This window comes from Garra rufa, chromosome 10 (genome assembly GCF_049309525.1).
Source record: "Garra rufa chromosome 10, GarRuf1.0, whole genome shotgun sequence".
NCBI classification, from domain to species: domain Eukaryota; kingdom Metazoa; phylum Chordata; class Actinopteri; order Cypriniformes; family Cyprinidae; genus Garra; species Garra rufa.
Genome location: NC_133370.1, coordinates 39,255,643 through 39,279,778, shown reverse-complemented (window position 1 = coordinate 39,279,778; position 24,136 = coordinate 39,255,643). Strand labels below are relative to the sequence as shown.

The 24,136-nt window shown below is 35.6% G+C and overlaps 1 protein-coding gene across 2 annotated transcripts in view; it reads right to left on the bottom strand.

Moving 5' to 3' along the window:
• Nucleotides 1–24,136, bottom strand: part of mmp16b (matrix metallopeptidase 16b (membrane-inserted)) — a 54,386-nt gene that overhangs the window by 16,381 nt on the left and 13,869 nt on the right. Inside the window, exons 2-4 of one of the 2 annotated variants that reach the window (XM_073849029.1) lie at nt 21,747–21,895; nt 19,035–19,154; nt 1,427–1,746 (exon numbers count right to left, since the gene is read on the bottom strand). In XM_073849029.1, the coding sequence (XP_073705130.1) occupies nt 1,427–1,746; nt 19,035–19,154; nt 21,747–21,895 (589 nt within the window). The remainder of the gene's footprint in view (nt 1–1,426; nt 1,747–19,034; nt 19,155–21,746; nt 21,896–24,136) is intronic. The other variant, XM_073849030.1, reaches the window with a different exon arrangement.

The window sequence follows — 24,136 nt, the reverse complement described above, 5'->3', positions numbered from 1 at the left end:
TAAAGTGAAAGTAAAAACTGACAGTGCTTTCAGCATCTGACGTGCTTTCTCTCAGAGACAATGAGAGACCATTATACTTCATATGCTGATATTAATTTAGTCCCCTAATATTTTTCTTGTGCTCCGAACATGGTTGGAAAAAAATAAAAAGAAACGTATTTTGTGTAAAGTTTGTTTTTGAAAGTCGGTTCTTGAAATAAAGCTCTTAATTTTCATTGATGGCTGCAGTGTTATTAGGGGTTAAGAAAGTCTTAATTATGATTTCAGGTGGTCTTAAATGTGGGGACTGAAAGAATTGCGGGGAAACTTTATAAGGCTATCCATTGAATAAATATGCGCTGCACATTTCAAAGTCATTTGCTGCGCTGCTTTGTTTACTACCAATCTGAAAGCGCCTCCTGCTGGAAGAGAAACACATAGAGTTGTAAATGTGAACTGATGGATCCACAAGATAATGTGTTATAAAAATGTAAACAATTTAAACAAAGGCAGTAAAATATATGTAAATGTTATTTTAGTAATATAATACTTGATTGATAATAATTGTTTAAATTAATACAATTGATTTAGTCTTTGAAACTTTAATATTCATTTATGCAATTACAATACCTTGATTTTAGTAAGATTAGTACACAGTCATAGCCATAAATGTAATGGTACTAATAATTGGCATAATTTCGGTTTTTCGGTTTTCGGTTTTCGGCCTTGGTTTCCTCTTTTTCGGTTTTCGGTTTCGGCCAAGAATTTTCATTCCGGTGCATCCCTAAACTGAAGCCATTAAAGCCAGCAAACGAACTGACTCAGAGATTCTACCCAACATAAAAGCTCTGGCATCCATCTAAAAAGCTCTATGATCAGAGGCATATTAAAACGCACACAAATCAACTCATAAACTTGCAGTGTAAAGCGTGTTGCCTTTTATTGTCAGCTGTGCTCATTCCTGTTCCATGTCCTCAATCTGACAATCTTTGTGAGCATCGCGTCTGAGGAGGAGTGAGTGGGAGAAACAATATTTTGAATTTGAACTGCACCAGTTTTAACTACTAGATGTCAATATTACATAGTCTGCACCTTTAAGCTGGTTGAGAATATGGTGCTGATTTTGTACTTAAATACAATGAACAGGTGGTCCAGCAATTTAGTGAATTCTCCCCCTAGTATACAAAGCTACAAACAGCACAGTTAATTAAAACACTCATTTCAGCATGTAAATTATAGCACTAATTACCTTAATGGAAAGTCTTGTTTTGCAGACTTGCTTTTAGCTTTAGCTATTACGTATTGTGAAGTTATTTATTTTTCAATGGTGCTTCGTGAAAGTCTCCAGATGTCATTAATGATTTAGCTGCTCTGTCACTCTCGCATTCCTGCTAAAATAGCAACTTCATTTGTTTGTTAATTGTTGAAATTGAAAATGTGGCCTAACCTGCCGTTCTCTCACCATCATGGTTTGGGTTGCCCAGAGTCCAGGGTTCATCTGAGTCAAAGTGTGTGTCGCCCCCTATGCCCGGCCCAGGAAAATAAGCGTGTGCCAGAAAGCCTCCTTCTCCATCAAAAGGAGAGCTGTCACCGTGGAAACCAGAAGCGAAGATGATGGTGATGTCGACGTCACGTTTGCCGCTCTCCAGAGCGCTGTAGGGCACGGCCTCAAAGCGCAGTGGTGTGACACCTTGCCATACGTCAAACGCCCGGCGAATGGCCTCATGCGTTTCTCGTGCTCCCACTTTAGGAGTGACATTTTTAATGCTAAAAACAAAACAAACAGGAACAACAATATTTACTAGTGAAAATATACACCAAGCCACAGCAAAGTGCAGTTTATGGTTTGATTTAAGCTTGATTTAGGATTTTTATTGCTCCCTGCTGCCTTAAAACCAAAGGGCTTTTCATGTGCAAATAAAGTAATTTGACAAGCACAGAATGCAGATAAATAACCATTTCTGTAATTTCATTCTTACAATTTTGTTACAAAGTTTATTATTGTTTCATTTGGTAAATGTTGTTTTAGTGCATTATTATAAATCTATACAACCTTAGATTGTTTGAATATCTGATACATGAATTAGACATACAGTGCCCTCCACTAATATTGGCACGCTTAGTAAATATGAGCAAAGGTGACTGAAAATAAATCTGCATCGTTTATCCTTTAGATCTTTCATTTAAAAAATTCACAAAATTCTAACGATGGAAAATGGGGGGGGGGGGGGGTCTCATTATGAAATAAATGTTTTTCTCTAGTTCACGTTGGCCACAATTCACGAGTTCGCCCTTACATCTAATCTGCTTGAGCGAGTATTAAGCATATTTTGGCGTGCTGTCCGGGGGAAGGGTTCCGAGCCGGAATACAGGCCGGACCCAGAGAACTCCCCCTGCTAGTGTAGGATAGAAACAGATTAGAAGTGGGGAGTAGGGGTGGAGGAGGGATGCCAAGAAACTGTCGCTGGATGGAGGTAAGACGGCTGGTAATATATAGAGGATGCGCTGATTGAATGATTGGTTAAACAGGTTGCACCTGTGCCGAATGGGTTGATTATCTGATCGTGCTCCTCCTGAACCTTGTTTAATCAAACGTCATTTATTGGCACTTCTAAAACTTTGTCTAAGTAAAATATCTCTAAAGTATATTCCCATTCAGGGCCGCTGCTGGCCAAATGGGTGCCCTAAGCAGAAATTTACTTTTGTGCCCCCTCCCCCAAATATTACGGAAGTTATTTTTGGTCAAAAAGGTAAATAAAGAGTGAAATAGCAAGATCAAGAGCAAGAGTTTTATCAACAAAAAAGAGTTACCTCCAATGGCTATGATTTTATTAATACAGTTGTCTGATTGATTTAATAATCTCAGAATCATACAAAAAGGAAATTAAGCAGTTTTACTATGATAAAAACCATGGTTATCTGCCTTTTTATCTATCTTTCTATCATATCCATGCTTGTAAATTGTGTTTTATAGAATATATAATATTTGTATTTGTCTGTATTTTTGTAAATATATTTTTATTCTGTGTTTTTACCTGTACATGCACTGTACATGTGGCAGTTTTGACAATAAAGCAGACAAGGGTTATGATGTCCATATATTTTTGTTGAGGAAATGATCAATATTAAACAAGGAATTCGATCATCATGTAAGTGTAACAACTGTATTTACCAGGCCTTTGGTGCCCTTTTCAGGCATTTCTATTAAAATTGTAATGTAAACTGTTACTTTTGTATTAGATTATGTATTCTAACACTGTTATTTAATGTCACCATATGGTCATTATTAATCAATAATCATAATTGCCTCTGTGTTTTAATATAATGCATTTTAAGTCATTTTGTTTACTTAGATCTGCTTGTATTCATATTAAGAAAGATGCCTTAGTCGTGAAATTATTACCGACATTAAAACACTATTAACGTTGACAGAATAAAATAAAGTTTCACAGGATTATGAACGTACCTAAGTGATGCACGGGCTTCATCTTGGGCTTTTTTTTCTTTCGTTTCTCGGCGGCGGACTGTTGATGTCTCTTTCCAGGACCAGGCATATTGTTCATCAATTATTATCATCATTTTTGGCCAAATAGGCAGCCGTAAACAGAGGTTAAGGCGCGTCGCTGCGCGTCATCACGTGTGCTTACTAGCCTACTCTGCGTTCACAGAAAATGCAATATAGCCTATACGTTTATATTTTTGTTTATTTGTATATGTATATTATTAATATTAATTTATTATTAAAAAAGGCTATATAAAAACTAAAATAAATAATAATAAAAATAATAAAATAATAAAAATATTTTTTTTGAGCAGCTGGGATGGTGCCCCCCTGGGATTTGGTGCCCTATGCAGACTGCGTACTCTGCGTATAGGGAGCGGCGGTACTGTTCCCATTAATATTACATTTTTTAGCACACCAGGGTGGCTAGGAGTATAAAATTGTCCAGTCATGACTTTCTGTTCCACAGGATTATAAATATGAGGAACACAAAAGCCAAATTCCCTTAATCATCCATCACAAGAAGTAAAACCAAAGAATGTAGTTCTGATGTACAGAACAAGTTTGTTGAGCTTCACAAAATAGAAAGTGGCTGTAAGAAAAGAGCTAAAGCATTGAAAATCCCCATTCCCACCATCAGGGCAATAATTAAGAAGTTCCAATCAACTAAAGATGTTACAAATCTGCCTAGAAGAGGACGTGTCTATATCAACCTAATGCACGATAAGGAGGAGAGTTTGAGTGGCTAAAGACTCTCCAAGGATCACAGTTGGAGAATTGCAGAGAATTGTTGAGTCTTGGAGTCAGAAAGCCTAAAATAAAATGATCAAACAGCTCCTACATCACCACATGTTGTTCCAGAGGGTTTCAAGAAAAAATTCTCCTGGCTCTCTAGCAAACTCCAGCATATTCAATTGTCAGACATGATTGGAACTTCAAACAGGACTGGCTTCTATGGTCAGATGAAAATAAAAAATAGCTTTTTGGCAGCTAACCCTCCAGATGGTTTTGGTGCAGACAGGGTTAAAAAAGTACCCAATGCCCACGGTTAAAAATACTGCTAGGTCTTTAATGTTGTGGACCTATTTTTCTGCCAGGGGTCCTGGACATCGTGTTTAGATACATGGCTTCATGGATTCTATAAAATACCAGCAAATAAAAAATCAAAACCTGACTGCCTCTGTTAGAAATCTTATAATGGGCCATGGTTGCATCTTCCAGCAGGATGATGATCCAAAACAAACATCAAAATCAATACAAAATTGTGTCACTGAGCACAGAATGAAGCTCCTCCCTGCTGAAAAAAACCAGCATATGCTGGTAAGGTATGTTTTGGTGCTGGGATGCTGGTTTTAGCTGGTTTATGCTGGTCCTTTGCTGGTTTATGCTGGTCCTTTGCTGGTTTTTGCTGGTCATGTTGCTGGTCAAGGACCAGCATAAACCAGCAAAGGACCAGCATAAACCAGCAAAGGACCAGCATAAACCAGCTAAAACCAGCATCCCAGCACCAAAACATACCTTACCAGCATATGCTGTTTTTTTCAGCCATGGCCATCCCAGTTCCCTGACCTGAACCCCTGTATAGAAACTGAAGAGAAGCACCACCAACATGAAGCTGGGAAGAGAAAGATTCTGGAGAATCTAGAGAGATTCTGTTTGAAGGAATGGCCTCTGATCTCTTGTCAGGTGTTCTCCAAACTCATTAGACATTGTTGGAGAAGACTTAGAACTGTTATCTTGGGAAAATGACGTTGCTATAATTGTGTGCCAATAATAGTGGAACAACATGAACTAGAGAAAAACATTTATTTCATAGTGAGATTTCACCCCTAGGTTCTATTAATTTACTTCAATGACTGGTTAGAATTTTGTGAATTTTTTGAATGAAAGATCAAAAGGACAAATAATGCAGATTTATTTCCACATCCACTTTTGCTCATATTTACCAAGGGTGCCAATATTAGTGGAGAGCACTGTATTTAGGTTTATTAAAGCTTAGCTTCAGTGGTTTAAATAGCTAATTGTGTTATGTTTGCTTAAAAACAGTCCAAATTTAAGTTGATACAACAAATTCTTCCATAAATTAAGCAAACTTTTCTTTTTTTTTTAATTCAGTTCGGTGCTCTTGTTTAATCATATACAGTTCAAAAGTTTACATACACCTTTCAGAATCTGCAAAATGTTAATTATTTTATTATGTTATTTTTTTTTATTTAGTACCAACCTGAATAAGATATTTTACAACATGTAGTTTATGTATTTGTATTTTACATGTAGTCCACAACAGAAAATAATAGTTCAACTTATAAAAATGACCCTGTTCAAAAGTTTACATATGCTTGATTCTTAATACTATGTTGTTACCTGAATGATCCACAGCTGTGTTTTTTGTTTTGTTTAGTGATAGTTGATCATGAGTACCTTGTTTGTCCTGAACAGTTAAACTGTCTGCTGTTCTTCAGAAAAATCTTTCAGGTCCCACAAATTCTTTGGTTTTTCAGAATTTCTGTGTATTTGAAACCTTTCCAACAATGACTGTATGATTTAGAGATCCATCTTTTCACACTGAGGACAACTGAGGGATTCATATGCAACTATTACAGAAGGTTCAAATGCACACTGATGCTCCAGAAGGAAAAACGATGCATTAATATATTATTTAGTACGGCATTTCAGAAGCTACAGAAGATACTTACATGTATCACAGAGGACAAAATAAGTTAAATTGTTCCTGATCTTCAAATTCTATTGCAAATGCATTGTGTTTCCTTCTGAAGCATCAGTGAGTGTTTGCACCTTCTGTAATAGTTGCATATGAGTCCCTCAGATGCCCTCAGTGTAAAAAGATGGATCTCAAATTCATACAGTAATTGTTGGAAAGGGTTCAAATTCTCAGAAATGTTAAAAAACCAAAGAATGTGTGGATCATTCAGGTAACAACACAGTATTAAGAATCAAGTGTATGTAAACTTTTGAACGGGGTCATGTTTACAAAATTAACTCTATATGTAAACATCTTTTATGTGAAATATCTGATTCAGGTCAGTATTAAATAAAAAATAGCATGGATTTTGTACGATCCCTCTTATTTTTGTAAAATAATTAACATTTTGCAGATTTTGCAAGGTGTATGTAAACTTTTGACTTTTTAACTGTATCTTGTACATACCAATATCTTGTATTTGCTAAACACACACACACACACACACATACTGGTTTTTGTGGTTTAGCAGGACTTTGAGTGCCAAACCAGTTGTATGGTGGTTTAAGGGGACACACCTTTCCCAATGCCCTACAGAGATGATAAAACTATCAAAAATTTTGTTTTAGTCTGCAGATGAAGAATCTGGCTTAGACTTCCCTCTACACATAATTAAACAGATAATATGACAACCTGATATTTTGGTGGTACTTGGGGACAGCCACACCCCTCCTGAAATGTTCCCGCCCATTACATAATTGGGATTTGTAGGGTCCTACCGGTTTATAAGGACACTCATTTTACAACACACAAATCATGTCAATTCCCTGCATTACAGAGACCAATGTGTTTTACAAGGACTTGTACATACACAACACACAGACATGACGCTATGCTGCATTACCAAGACCAAGGTGAATAAAGAGTGCCGGATCATAAACACAATACACAACTGCACATCTTCCAACATTATAGGGACAGATGTGATTTACTGGCACAGGTCAATACACAGCACACTAACATGACCCTATGCTGCATTACCAAGACCATGGTGAATAAAGAGTGCCTGATCTTAATACATAACAGAACTAAGACGACAAAAAAGACCAGTGTCAATGTCTTTTAGAAGCAATTTAATTGCACCTTTAAATAACAAAAATGTTTTGTTTTTTTCCCCCCTTTCAGTCTTTAGCATGTTTTATAAGCATGGCATGCCATTTTAGGGAGAAAAGTGGCATTGACAAATTTCAAAACATGCGCACTTGCTGGCACTTAGTCATTGTGGCCAATTCATTGCTTCATTACAGCCGTAATTTCAGCATTTGACCAGCACACTCTTCGTCCTCTCCGTGGGTTTTCCACTTCATCTTCGCTGTCATTGTCTGTATAATAATAATAATAATAAAAAAACTTTAGTAAATTGTAACTAGCTTGTACTTACAGTGGAGATCAAAATTAGAGAATGAGCTATAGTTTCCTAAATGTCAAGGTCATCGCTTAGTCATATTTGAAGTTATCCTAACAGGAGTAGAAGGGCAGTGTTTAAGTTTATTTTATTAACTGCATTATATAATATAATAATATTAGTATAACATACATACAGTACATACATACATACATACACACATACATATATATAAAATGACAAACCCTATTTAACTGGCAGCATTACTCTAATTTTTACTGCAAGAGAAATTATTCATTCCAAATCTGTGATTTCTTGAATACTGCATCTTTACAATGACAGTAATTCATTCAAGTCCCCCCAAAACCTCTCCTCTCACCTTCATGAGCATGTTGGGAGGATAGAGGAGAACTGGTCTAAACTTCACATAGTGATGAGTAAGTTTAGATGGGAAATATTATGTCATGTTCAGTGAAATGGCCAGAGCAGAGTCCTGATCTAAACCCAACTCAAAATCTCTAGAAAACCCTTAGCAAATAAAATATGGCTGAGAAACCCCCTACAGTTAAAAGAAGTGAACCAAGATCACACCAGTCCAATCTGAGAAACCAGTGATGTCCTGCTATGCAGATGTGCTCAAGTCACTCAAAACTCTAATTTTAGCTGTAATATTTCCTGCTACAGTGGTTACTGTTCCCTAATTTTGATCAGTGTTTTCCACAAAATATTTTTTCTATATATTTTTTTTTTATATAGCTACAGCTAATGTTCCTTCAAATTGTAAGCAATAAAGATTAACAATATATCTTAGAACAAAAAAAATCAAGTATTTATAGATGGTCTCCAATTTTGATTCCACTGTACATTGATAGTAGTATTGTAATTTTAACCCTGGTACCTTGAGGAACAGAAGTTCTCTCAATGGGCATCTCCTGAACAGCTGCAAGAAATCAGTTAAATAATGATCAGGAAACTCAGAAGTCAAACAGAAAAAACATTACAAATAACACATTCAAAAGGATATTGCCTGCTAAACATTATTTTTTTTTTTACTTAAATTCAAACAATCATTTATCAGTTTTTGGCTTTAAAGAGAGTTCACCCAAAAATTAAAATTCATTTTCAATTCAAGTCATTAAGTAGTTGTACTTAGGTTGTTTCAAACCTGTAAGACATTTGCTCAACTTCAGAACACAACTGAAGATATTTATAATAAAAGCTGAAGGGTTCATGTCCCTCCATTGACAGCCAACACAACTACCATGTTCAAGGCCCAGAGAGCTAGTTCACGAGAGCACCACGACACATGAGTGCTGTGTTGACACGAGAGGACACGTTATCACAATAAAAGATGAAATATCTCTTTAACATGAAAATGAATATCAACTTGTTGATACAGACTAGAAAGAAAATACTGACACATCCTTAATTTCAGTTATATTCTGATTAAAACGTTGCACTAAAATAGACAGTGGTTGCCATAATTTCACCAGCTAAAAATGCTTTTAAGTCAGTTATTTCTATATTTTGCTGTAGTGTGTCAGTTGGAAATATCAGTTTACATTTCCAAACATTCAATTTGCCATTAACTGTAATAATCCAGTGAGATTTTTGTTTTAACAAGGAGTCTGACAACAGCCAGTGCTCCACACAGAGATCCAGTCTGTCTGCAATGACATGAAGAAATGGAACAAACTGAGATAGGCTAAATCCAGAAGTCTTCAAGAAACCTACCTGCAAAACCACAGTACTGTTAAACGTTTTAGGTGTTTAAAATTGTGTAAAAATGCTCTAAAATGAGGACGCTTGTCAAAAACGATGTCATGAATAGATTTTCTTTATCAATTAACTTCTATTAACTAAATTAAATCATCCATGATGACCATTCTTTGCATTTAAAGCAGCTTGTGCCTAGTTTTGCAGGTAAGTTTCTTAAAACCTTCTGGATTTAGCCCATCTCAGTTTGTTCTGTTTCTTCATGTCATTCCAGACAGACTGGATGATGATGATGATGATTTGATGAGATCTGTGTGGTGCAATGGTTGTTGTCCAACTGCTTGTGCTAACAAAAATCTCAATGGATTATTTCAATTAATGGTAAAATGAATGTCTGGAAAAGCAAATTGATATTTCCTACTGACACACTACAGCAAAAGACAGAAATAACTAACTTAAAAACATTTTTTTAGCTGGTGAAAATACAAGTGTTCCAATAATTATGGCCACAACTGTATTTTATAAATATATAAAATGTTTATAAATATGTATATATTGATATATAACATATATTGTTGGTGACATACCAGCACTACTAGAAGCACCTGCCGCTCCAGCCACAGAATCATCGGAATCACTTTCATCATGATCATTGTCACCGGAATCAGTCATATTGATCTCATCTTGAAGTAAAAATGAATTTTTAGAACATGAGAAACATGTACACCTGTACTGAGAAATCAAACAACATAACCACACCATTTATGAAACCTGACAAATTACACTACGTCCTACAGTGAACATAGAGTTTCTTTAAATGTCCCTATGAGTGTTAAAAGATCTACACTGTACTGCCTACTCTAGGATGGACATACCTTCAACTTCAATATCATCAAGTGATTTGCCCTGAAGATCAGGGGCCGTATGTATAAAACTTCTAAGAAATGCTCTTAAGAGTAGTCTTAAACTTTGACTTAAGTGTCAAAAAATTCTTAGTAAGAAGTAGGACTTTTTTAAGAGTAGGAGACTTTTATAAAGAATCTAAATCTCTTTCAGTGTATTTAAACAAATGCTTTGCATTGTAGAAAATTATCACAAATTATTATTAATGCTTTGAAATCCATGTCTCCTCATTTACAGTTGGAGCAATGATGTGAACAGCTCTAAGAACTCAAAGAAAGCCCACAAACTTAAAAGTTTCTTGTTTTGCAGCATGGTTTGACGGTCAGTTGGAAAGTCAATAAACTGCCGTTAAGTTGTGGCCAAGAGAGAGAAAAAAGTCTTACTGATTTTGTAAGCATATTGCATATTTGCTTGGAGTCAATTGTTTTACTTTTATTTTTTTGATAATAATGCAGTAAAATGTGTTTTACTAAAAAAAAATTTTTGGCATTGCTGTCCTACAAAGAAATTATGAACACATGCAAAAACAAGAGAGGTCCAACACAAAATTAATAACTGATTATGTTGTATTCAATGTCAATGGTGACCGTTTAGTGATTTTGTCACTAGATTTGTTGACGTCCTTCCCCCTTTTGAGACTTTGAGACTAAACCTTATCTAGATTACAACACTCTCCCACTGATATATTTATATTATATAGATCAGTCAACTCACCATTATGTCCTCATCAGCTACATTGTGTGACTGTTTTAACTACTTTCAATTGAAAGCAGTTAGCAACATTGATCAGTGTTTTTATCATATTTTGATGGTTTAAGTGAAATGTGAGGTCATTAAAACCCTCCACACATCACTTTTGGTCACTGATGTGTTTGGTGAGGTTAGTGTCACAATATTTAAGACCCTGCTTACTGTGTCATCACCAGTGCTTTGCTGCATTTTTACAATCTTTCAAATTTTCCAGTGAAAATAAATAAACAAACAAACATATTATTGCAGCTAGAGCATTGATTTGTAGAGTGGATTAAGTTATTATGCTTATTACTTGGTCAATTACAAAAATAAATACATTAAAGAATGCTTGATGGTCACGATTGTATCATTTTATCAACTCCATATCATCATATAACTCCAATATGTCATATGTTGATTGTAAAGTGTGTGTTTCCTCCTTTTTGCTGCCATTGTGTTACTCCTAACTAGCTTAGGAGACCTCTCCAACTCTCTTAAATAATTTAGGAGCTGAGACCTAGTCTTAACACTTAAGAACTTTTATGAATCACTCTTTATCTTAAGTCCAGAAATAAGAATAAAATTACGTCACTCTTAGAATTTTGAAACACTTAAGACTAAAATTTGACTCTGAGAAGCTTTATACATACGGGCCCAGGCAGACATCCCTTTTCCATGGCTAGGAGTAACTTAGATATTCTAGCAAGCTGAGTAGTGACTTCTGGCAGCCTGTAAAGTCACGGTTGACACGGATGTTATGCCCTAAGAAATCGGCAACCTGATCTAGTTCATTATTCTTCAAGTTTAGGATTTGTGAGAGAGTAGCCATGTGCTTGCGTAAATGCTTGCTATTATTATTCCTTTGAAACATGCAACCTATGTATTTAATTGAACTGCATTCTTTTTTCCAAAACAATGGGCAAAGACACTATAAGACAATATCAAAGACATTACAATTTTTTTTGCAAAAATGTAAAATATTTTTGGTTCATTATAAAACTATGGCAGATGAATTAGACTGTGGCAGGTTACCAGAATATAGGTAAATAATAGGAAACAGTGTAAATAATTCAACCAAAATATGTGAATACCTCCTCGACTGCTTCAGTGGGGGCACAAAAGCTCTGCTCCTCACTTAAAACATGTTCTTTGGCAGGTGAGATCTGAAAACATAATTAAAGAAGCAAGGGTCATATGGAGATGTTTCTTACTATACCAAACTAACATTTCCTAAAATTATGCAATGCTCTTTATTACCTTCACCATATCCTTCTCAACACAGTCTTTATTCTCTAATTAAAATTGGTCCATCTCAGGAGTCACCTGAAATTAAAAGAAAAACAAACATTTTTTAAAGACAAAGGATTTGGAAATGGTCCGTTTCCAGTCCTTCAGTAGCAGCACAAATACTGGACTCCATTAACACTGAACACTTACAGTTTTTTACAGACGCTAGGACACATTTCTCAATACTTAGGTCACTTTTTCAAAACTCTTCACACAATTCTCCAAACCGACTTTCAGTTTGGCAAAGCAGTTCATTTCACATTCAAAATGCACTACATCTACCAAAATACTTTATTCAGGTCTCAAATAAACTCATTCTTCCAGAACACTAGAAAAGGTTGACAGCCAACAAACACACTTTGTCACCCACAAAACACTGAGCTAAAAAACACTAACAACACGTAGCATTACGCAGTGTTTTCTTGTGTAAAACAAGGACACATCTGTTTATAATTGCAATATATATTGTTTATAACTGCAATATATGTTACTGGAATGAATCTATTTCTATTTCTGGCTGGGTCCACGTTTACATCACAATACAAACCTATTCAGCAGTTGTCTCCTTTTGTAACGAAATTGAAAGAGTAACACCTGTGTAGATGTTCATCTACAATAAGAAACAGCTGTGGCTGGTTAAACTGCATTTTTAGATTTGAAACATGTTTAAAATATTGCTGTTGAATTTTGCCATCTTATTCAGTTTTGCATTGTGTTATTGTTTGAACATAAGTTTAACAGTTTTGAAAACAGTATGTAAGCATGTGCAAAATGTCCTGTACGTACAAAGATTTTTGGCAGTTGTTGTGTCTGAGTGAGAAAAGAATTCATGAAATTTGAGAGATGTACTTATTAAATGCATTTTGTGCCAAAACAATGATAATTGATCCTCAGTTTAGCCACATAGACTTCTGTTGTGCTCACTGTGTGAAGAGTTTTGCAAAAGTGACCTAAGTACTGAGAAATGTGCCCTCGCGTCTGTAAAAAACTGTAAATTGAAAGAAAAAAAAGAAAAACATTACCTTCTCTACATCTCGCACTTCAGACTGGGATAGATTGTTCAGTTCAAGAGTGGGTGGTTCAACCTCTTTAAGAGTCTATGAAACAAAATTGGACATTTGTATCATTGATTTAACAGCGTAGATCTCACAAACATGTCTTTGCTTCATATGATCATTCTCTTGCAGCACAACTACATTTACCTCATCTAGTCCCACAGCAACCGCACCACAATCATTGGTGTCTGAGGACAGCTGGGTCTTAGGAGTTATCTGAAAATTAGAACACCACTTTACATACAGAAACACTTTCTCTATGAGATACAGAACAATATCAATCCAACAGAATGTGAGAAATATATCCAAGGAATAAATGCATAGACAATTGGTAATGTAATGAAATAATGATTTAAAATGACTTCAAAACCTTGCTTTTATTTTAACATGATAATGCACAAATAAAAGCACAATATTTATTTTTCAAATCAATATTTAAATATTACTCAGTGTAATGATGTCTTTTTCTGCATTACATGTGTGTTCATTACAGTACGTCAGTTTGTGTGAAGCTTTACACCTGTTTTATGAGGACCATCATCACATATTCTTGATATCTGACTGAAGAATCTCAGTGTGTTGTGTTAGTTTGACAAAAGCCTGGTTTATGAGGACACTAGTTATTACCGGGACAGAGGTAACTCAGTATCTCAGTAACAACTAGTTCAAGCATTTCTGTGCATAAGAGAGACTATGGTGCCATAGTGCTTGTGTTAGCTGTCCTGTAGGTGATTATGACTCACTCATCTGTGCTCTTAAACAGAATTCAGTCTCAAATAACTGTGGCAATCTATGTTTACATTTGTTTCTAAGCAATTCTGAAATCTGTTCATTAAAGGAATAGTTCACCCAAAAATTAAAATCCTGTTATGATTTACTCCCCATCAAATGCTGGTCCCCACTGACATCCACAGCATTGAAATAAATACCATGGAAGTCAGTAGAAAATAGGAATCTGTCTTGGTGAATTGCATTTTGTGTAGTGGTCATATTATTGGAGGACACCCATTTTTAAGTGAACTAACCCTATAACTATAATCAATCAGAACATTTAACTCACCTTTAAACTCACTGATGAATCTGCCCTCAAGCCCATGTTTGTCCTTCTTCACAATTGCAAACTGTATGGCCTCCTCGACTGGTTTGAGTTTTCTTCTTCGTCTTTTCACCTCGGTCATTATTTGATGTGTCTGCTCATATAGAAAAATACCCTCAATAATACTGACCACTGCATTTCATTTGAGATAATTCAGTAATTTTGTTTTCACATTAAGACTGACAGTTCTACAGGGATGAAATATACACTACCAGTCAAAAGTTTTTGAACCAAAAGATTTTTATTTTTAAGACTAAGACCAAACCTGCATTTATTTGAACCAAAGCAAAATCTGTACAATTTTGAAATGTGTTTACTCTTTAAAATAACCATTTTCTGTTTGAATACATTTTAAATGGATTGAATTGATTGTGTTGCTGTGATTCAAGATGAATTTTCAGCATAATCACACCAGTCTTCAGTGTCACGTGATCCTTCAGAAATCATTCCAATATACTGATTTGCTGCTCACGAAACATTTCTGATGATTACTATTATCAATATTTAAAACAGTAGGGTAATTTGTTTCCAGGACTCTTTGCTAAATATAAAGATCCAAAGATCAGAATTTAATTTCATCAGCATTTCAGGGAGACATAAATACATTATTATTAATACATACATAAATTAATACTTTTATTTAACAAGGACACTTTAAATTTATGAAAGGTGATAAAGACATTCATAAAGTTTTATATATAAAAAATGTACAGAGAGGAAGAGATCTTTTGAGCACCAAATCAGCATATTATAATGATTTCTGAAGGATCATGAGACTCTAAAGATTGGAGTAATTATGCTGAAAATTCAGCTTTGAATAATACAAAAAAATTACGATATTACTGCTATTCTGGCTGTATTTTGGATCAAATAAATGCAGGCTTGGTGAGCAGAAGAGACTTTAAAAAAATCGTTTTGACTGATAGTGCAAGTTACTATTCAGGAGTAAAACATGCACATCTCTTTGTTTATTAATCTCTTATACCCCAGCAGATTATTATTACAGATATGCTATTTTACAAAACAGTTAAAACTATATTGCAAATGAAAGCAATCAGTAGAAATTCGCTAGCACCGTTAGCATCACGCGCTAGCTGCTTTAAAATTGTAAAACGAGCTCTGATGCGCTTACAAAACATGCACAAACAAGCCAACGTGAGCCATAAACTTTTTAAAGATTCGATTAAACAAAATATAACTTACCTTTTACATTACAGTCGCTTCAAACTTACAGGTCCACAGCACAGATGTCTTCACTTAAACAGCGTCCGGTCCAAACAGGAAATTGACCTCTGATTAGACCACGACGATTATAATATAAACGAATTGTAAAATACTAATATAAAATTAAATACTAATACTAATATGTATTTAATATATAATTGTGATGAAGCCTAGTAATTAAATGTGTGGTTCGGTTTATAATCTAAATTGCATTAACTTACATGTTATAAGATACTGTGCACCAGAGCCATATAAAAAGAGAGTTGCGACACTCCCATAGGCTTCCATAGGAACTGAGGAATGCGGAAGTAAAGCGTGTCATGGAGCTGTCAATAGTTCCAAACAACCAATAGCTCCTCCATTGAAGCACATTCATTTCACCGCTTCTCAAGCACAGTCGCAAGTATATTGAAGAAATTACTGCATTTCTTTACATTTTAACGCATCAGTTGACCTCTCGGAAAACTGGCCAATAGTGGTGTTTTATGAAGCGTGTTATAGTTAATGTTTATCGTTAAAAAATAAACAGTTAAACTGTAAATGCAGCTGGATAACGTGAGAAACACCGTAATAGGGACCATAACCAGATACTAGTTGTCATATTTTTATGTTTTTAGTCTTTCTGCAATCTTTCTCTCACTGTAGGAGGTTGAATGAGTTTCAGTAAAGACTGCATTCAAGAAACACGATAAAAATGTATGCTGAATGCAATTCGTTACCTTGTGTTTTTTAAACATTATTTTCATCTTTTCTATTATGTTAAATGCCATTTTTTATAATATTCACTTATGTTGTATATTTGAATATCATAAAAAAAGAGTAAATTACTTTTTTTAAATTTAACATTAAATCGTTAAATCGAAACATACTGTATAAAAAAGGTGTTTGATCATGTCCAAATACACATGCAGATGTATTTAACCTTAAATATTACACTAACTGTAATCTAAATACTATATTAGAAAATGTTATTTTTTAAATGGTCAGGATCATTATTGCACATATTAAGTACAAAAAAAACCTCCTCAAAATATTTACTAAATAGAACTTAACTATATATATTACAGTTATTTAATTGAATAAAAGTTACACTTAAGGTGTTTGGTCACATTTGACTGCCAAAGAGTATGAGAACATATTAATTATGTCTCTTTATCACTCCCCAGAATAAAATGCGATTGTAAAGCGTATTCAGAGAAGTTATTAATACACAATCAATGCACATTATGTGTTAATAATTACTCGAAATTGCTGCAAATAAAGTAAAACTGCTGTCTATCCTATTTAACTCCATTCAAACACATTGACAGCGCGGAGCTGTTTGGAACTATTGAGAGCTCCATGAACCACGTGACCGTGCGGCGGCGAGATCAAAGCGTGTCGCAACTCTCTTTTTATATGGCTCTGCTGTGCACTAAAGCGGGCTGAAGCCACGCCCACCGACGCCATCTTGTTTTCGCGATTTCCCGCCCACGTTACCGATCTAGCCAATCAGCGGCCTCAAAACTTACACTTGCGTGTAATATGCAAATTTTTGATGACGCAGATGTTGTACCGGGTCCCGGCTCCAGGGGCGCACTCTCGAGTTCAGAGATACACAGTGTATAGTAAGATTTCAGGGTTTTGTGGTATATTAGGACATGGCGCCAAAATTTGAGAGGGAGTTCCTGGGACTTAGAAAATGGCTTCTACATTGCCGGAATTATAAGGACATGGTCCCTGTCCTCATAAACCCAAATGTCCCTGTAATGCTGGTGTGTATTCAGGTCAAAAGTCCTTGTAAACCACAAAAACCAACACACACACACACACACACACACACACACACACACACACACACACACACACACACACACACACACATGTTTGTTTTTGTGAATTGTGGGGACATTCCATAGACGTAATGGTTTTTATACTGTACAAACCGTACTTTCTATCACCCTACACCTTCCCTACACCTAAACCTAGCCCTCACAGGAGACTGTGCATATCTTTACATTCTCAAAAAAACGTATTCTGTATGATTTATAAGCCTTTTGAAAAGTGGGGACATGGGCAATGTCCTCATAAGTCACCCTCTCCTTGTAATACCTATGTCATACCCATGTTATTACACACATTTGTGTCCTGATATGTCACAAAAACATGCCCACACACACACACACACACACACACACACACACATTATAATATATGTTTTACTTTAATTTCAAAATTAATTTGTCTTACTAAGTGCTCATTTGTCTTACTAACTTAATTTGTCTTACTAATGTTGTCTCATTAAGCAAAAATGTATGCAGTTTCCTCTGGTACCAGAGGGAATTTGTCTCTGTTAGCGTGTCTGTAGTATCTTCAGCAATACTTTGTTTCATATATGTTTTTGAAACTGTGTCTAGATGAGTTTTTTTCTTTTTCTTTTTTTTTTCAGATTTAATAAGATATTAATATCAAAACCTTCACTATGATCAAAATCCATCACTATCAAATGTCATAGTAAAAAAAAAAACTCACTATTATGTGTTAATATCACAGAAAAGAGAGAGCATTTTAATTTCCAAAGTGAACTGCACCAACTGCCCTTAGACTGGCATCTCTGCTAAATTTCCCACATTGAAGTCTTTATCTTCCTCTAACAGACTGAGAGGCCCTGAAAATCTCAGCTGACTTTTCTCTATAGAGGCCAGTCACTCACTGCCAAGCCTGTCTTCATTTACATTCCATTTGCATAGGTGGCCCATCAATTAAAAAAAGCAGGATTTGAATAAATCATTTCCGTTATCGGCCGCTGTAACCGGGAAAGTCTAAATTGAGGTGAGAGAACACTCTATTTCCTCCAAGCCCTTTAGAAGGTAATCTTTGGGGAATTCAAATATGTTTCTTGAAGGTTAAAGAATGAATGCTAGAGGTTATTATATGCTTGGCTGTGTCTTCAGTGCAGTGCAGCATATAGGATGGCAGTTACAGGATGATTTGAGCGACATCTGTCTGTTTCAACCTATCAGGTTTTGGTTCAGTACAATGTTACTCATCTTAAGAATTAAACATCAGATAGAGGCCAGTATTCATACAAGATGTCAGACGATATGTAAACAGGAAGTGATATCAACCAAAATAAAGAATGGTCAAGGACAACAGAGTCAAATAATAGCAACCAAACGTTGTAATAAATCCAAATAATAATAAATCCAAAATGTAAGCTTCTAATGGTCAAATAGCTTCATGTAATATGAATTTGCAGGTCAGAGCAGTATAAGGTTCTTAACACTAGCTTACTCAGGTATAGACAACTGTCCCTTTAAGACAACTTATTTAAAGCTCCATTATAAATTTCCAGCATTTCATTTCACAGTTCTGTCTGGTAATGTCTGTGCTGTATTTATAGACCAAATTGTTAAATCATTAACACTGACAGAGGCATTATGTCTCTCTCTAACCTGTATGTGATGTGTGTGCGTTGCCACTTCTGTCCAGTTAGTGCATAGCGCTTCTTCCTGCGGGATCCAGATGTGCCTTCAAGCAGGTCTGGTACCCCACATCTGGGCTTTTTCATCCAGCTAGAGGAGAAAATAAGAGCAAAGGGATGAGGTGTGAGGTCATTTCTGCCCTTCATCACAATGAAAAAGTAGGTTAGCTAACGTTGCTGCTTTAAGGCATAACTATAAGTATTTGAATGGATTTAAAAACTAACTGCTTGTGTTTATTCATCAAAAATACTCATCAGATTTTTAAAATGAATCAGTGTTCTTGTGTGACCTTACAGAACCTAAAAAAGTTCATTAATTTACCAAATGGGATCATACAATTATTTTTTATTTAGTACTGACCTGAATAAGATATTTCTTGTTTGTCCTGAACAGTTAAACTGCTTGCTGTTCTTCAGAAAAATCCTTTGGGTCCCACAAACTATTTGTTGTTTAGCATTATTGCGTATTTGAACCCTTTCCAACAATGACTGTATGAATCTGAGATCCATCTTTTCACACTGAGGACATCTGAGGGACGATTATGCAACTATTCATAACTGTTCAGAAGGTTTAAAAGCTCACTGATGCTTCACAAGGAAACACAATGCATTAAAAACTAGGGGGTGAAAACTTTTAGAATTTGAAGATCAGGGTAAATTTAACTTATTTTGTCTTCTGGGAAACATGTAAGTATCTTCTGTAGCTTCTGAAGGGAAATACTAAATGAAAAAACAAACAAAATAATTTTTAGGCAAAATAAGAAAAATGTATACATAATCATTCTGTTCAAAAGTTTTCACCCCCCCCCCCCCCCCAGTTCTGAATACATAATTTTTCCTTCTGGCGCATCAGTGAGTGTTTGAACCTTCTGTAATAGTTGCATATGAGTTCCTCAGTTGTCCTCAGTGAGAAAAGATGGATCTCAAAATCATACAGTCATTGTTGGAAAGGGTTCAAATACACAAAAAAGCTGAAAAACCAAAGAATTTGTGAGTCCTAAAGGATTTTTCTGAAGAACAACAGGGAGTTTAACTGTTTAGGACAAACAAGGAACTCATGAACAACTATCACTAAACAAATAAAACACACACAGCTGTGGATCAACTATTATTTTCTCTTGTGAACTATATGTAAACATCTTTTTATGTTAAAAAAAAACCTCTCTAAATACAAAACTAACATGCATTTTGTATGATCCCTCTTATTTCGGTTAATTAATTAACATTTGGCAGATTCTGCAAGGTGTATGTAAACTTTAGACCTCAACTGCATATATTCTGCAATACTTGAAGTCAATGCATTACAGTGCTGGAGATACACAAAACATTCTATGCACAAAACATCAATATCACAGGCATTCAGCACCAAATTATAGTCATCAAAATCACAATATCCCAAGTGTCATCGAAAATTGCTCTTGAAACATGCTGTTCTATTTTACTCCAAGTTACATAATTTCAGCATTACAGCTTACTTTCATTGACAATTACAAACACACTAGCACAAGATGTTCAGATAAAAGATAATATATTTATTTATATCACTGAATGTGAAAATCAGTGCCTCGTCTTCAACTTGTCATCAATAAATCATAACATAAAGACACAAAGAGAATAAAAAGAACTGAATAAAATTGACTCCAAGGTCAAACAGAGAGTGCTCATACTTCATAACACAGTGCAGTCCTCTTCAAATAACTTACACAAGCAGTAGAAAATGTTCTCAAAACATTAGATTGGAAAATGGCTTATGGCGTCCAAGTTAAACATCAGCGACCAGGGTTGAAACTTTCAGTCCAAAGAAAAGGTGATTAATTTGAATCAAACTAGAAATTATGCACATTACTTACTACTGATGTAACTGCCATGGAAAATAAATACTGGACTGTTTGATAGAGCTAATGATTAGTGTTTACTGAAATTTTGGAAAACTTTCTGTTTCACAAAAGGTTCTTTGTGGCAAAAAAAGGTTCTTCAGATTATAAAAAGGTTAAAAAAAAGAGATGGTTCTTTAAAGAACCTTTATCTGAATGGTTCTTTGTGGAACCAAAAATGGTTCTTCTATGGCATCGCTGTGAAGAACCTTTTAAAGCGCCTTTATTTTTAAGTGTAAAATAACATGGTTTCAATGTTTCTTTCTTTGCTTCTGCCATAATATCAGAGGAAGTGACATCAAAGTTTTTTTTTTTTTTTGACTAAATGTCATTATGTTTACTCATGTGGTGTGATGATATTCTAGCCATTTTTGTGTTGACCTTTATCACAGTAACACTCAACCCTGCAACATTTAGAATGTAACAGGGTCAAATAGCTGTTGCAAAAGACATGTTTTGTAAGAGAATGGTTTGTTTTTTCTTTATTATAAAGTTGGATTTATTGCTTGGCACATTAACTGAGTCATTTTAGGTCATTTTTCCGTTATAAAGTGTGATTTATTACAAGGTAAATTAAACTGACGGAATTTGCTCAGTTGTCTAATCAAATTAACACATAAATTCCAGATTTATTGTAACAGTTCTAATAAAAGCATTTTAGGGTTAGGCATATTGCAAGGCCATTTTCATACACAAAAACGGCGCACCTTCATGAGAACAGGCCTGGTTTGTTCTAGCTGGTAGGTACAGTATGTCTGTGCATTTTGTGTATGAATTTACTGTATATATGTGTGCTTAGGAGTACTTACTCTATAGTATCCTTGTCTAGTGTCCCTGTGATGTTTAGTCCGTACTTGTGCTGCATGGCAGCAATAGCAGAATACATGGTTTGGGCTGATCGCAGGACGGCCATGTTAGGTTGTGTGTGGTGGAGGTAGCCATACCTCTGTAACCACGCCTGCAAAAGACAGAACAAATATAAGTTGACAACATGTCCCTAGCTAAACCCCAAAGCTCAGCTGTAGCCTGAACAACAAAACAATGAATAAGAAGCTAAACATGCCCTCGCAAGGCTTGGAAGGAAGCCTACATGGTTAAGGGGTTCAGAAACTCTCACTTCAATTATTTCAATTTTCAGTTTTGCTCGAGGACCAACATTGTATATTGGACATTAAATGGTAACCCAAAATACCAAAATTGTTTAGCATACAAAAGTTACAAAAATTGAATTGAATCAAACGTTGGAATTGATTAACATTAACCACACGGGCATATTAGTACAGTATATGCCAATAACTGAAATGATAATTGTTTAATAAGAATATTAACAATATTATATATGCATTAACAGCAGCAAAAGTGTAATTTACCATGCAATCACACAGGAGAAACACTGGGCTTACTATTACATTCATATTAGCCATACCATTGTGAAAAAGGTATGAGAAAACTTTTTGACTTTATTTAACAATTTGTCTCCTCCGCGTCACCGTAGCACAATTTTAGAGAGTATCCCCTGGACGCAAACAGTGTATGCTGTTCTCTCCCTGGTGAAAAAAACAGCTAAAACCAGCCTAGGCTGGTTGGCTGGTTTAAGCTGGTCAGCAGGCTGGTTTTATAGGGGTTTTGGCCACTTTCCCAGCCTGGTCTTACCTGGTCAGGCTGGGAAACCACCAGCTAAAAACAGCCTGGCCAGGCTGGGAGACCAGCTAAAACCAGCTACTTCCAGCTTAAACCTGGTTTTAGCTGTTTTTTTCACCAGGGAGAGAACAGCATACACTGTTTGTGTCCAGGGGATACTCTCTAAAATTGCGCTATGGTGACGCGGATACACTGTTTTTCATTTGAATCAAAGCATAAATAAATGTGTAATAAGAATCCATGTGTTGTGTCTGACACAGAACAGCGTACACTGTTTGCGTCCCGTGGATACGCTATGGTGATGCGGAGGAGACAAACTGTTGAATAAAGTTGTTATTTTTGTTTTCTTTGTGTACAAAAAGTATTCTCATAGCTTTGTAAAATTATGGTTGAGCCACTGATGGCACATGGACTATTTTGACAACATCTTTCATACTTTTCTGGGCCTTGACAGTGTTATTTACTTGGAAGTCAATGGTACAGTGACAACCCTGTTGAAAAAAACAGCATATGCTGGTTAGGTAGGTTTTGTTGCTGGGATGCTGGTTTTAGCTGGTTAATGCTGGTCCTTTGCTGGTTAATGCTGGTCCTTTGCTGGTTTATGCTGGTCCTTGACCAGCAACATGACCAGCTAAGGACCAGCATAAACCAGCTAAGACTGTTTTTTTCAACAGGGAAAGCTCCCGGATTTCATCCAAAATATCTTAAATTGTGATCCGAAGACAAACAAAGCATTTATGGGTTTGGAACGACACGGAGGTAAGCGATTAATGACAAAATTTTAATTTTGGGGGGGAGTAACCCTTTAGGACAGTCACTTGCTGCCACCTATTGGCGGTGTACATTCACATTTAAAAGTAGCTTATCTTTGCATTATTTTTTTTTGACAACACTTGAAAAAGTTCAACATATTAATGGATATGACAATGTTAATGTATTTGATCTTAGCGGAATAGATATGCTGTGCTGCTGCTAAATTGCTGCTGTTGTTGGTTATTGCTAAAGTTGTAGATTATTGCTGCTGCTGCTGCAAGCAAGTACAGAACTTGCTACTGCCAAAGTATATGGTGATACGGTGCTGTGAGTATTTAAGACATACTGCTGCTGCACAAATAGCATAAAATAACCTGTAGCAGATCTATACAGGTGGAGCTGGGGAAGGTGGAGGGTTTCAGAGGAACTCTAAAAGCGCTCTGCGAAAAGCCCAGTGAATGCTTCGAGCCATTTAAATAGCTGCAAGCTCATTGGTTGCGTATGCAACATGAACCAATCAGCTTGTGCCGAGTCGTATAACTCTGTGATATCATCAGTTACGTTAACAACCCATCAGTCTGCGTCATCTAGAGTTTCATGACAGAACCAGGTATTTATACTGTTGCAGTTTTATATTGTAAATGCTTTCATGCTATATTTTAGCTTAATTAAACATGTGTAAATGCATCTAAATGCCACTTCAGCTGCTTTTCAGTGTTAATACTGACTTAGTTGGAAAAATGCTCTTTAAGTAGGCAAAAAAAGACATGGAAATCAGTTACAATAAATTTTAGTATGCAGTAAC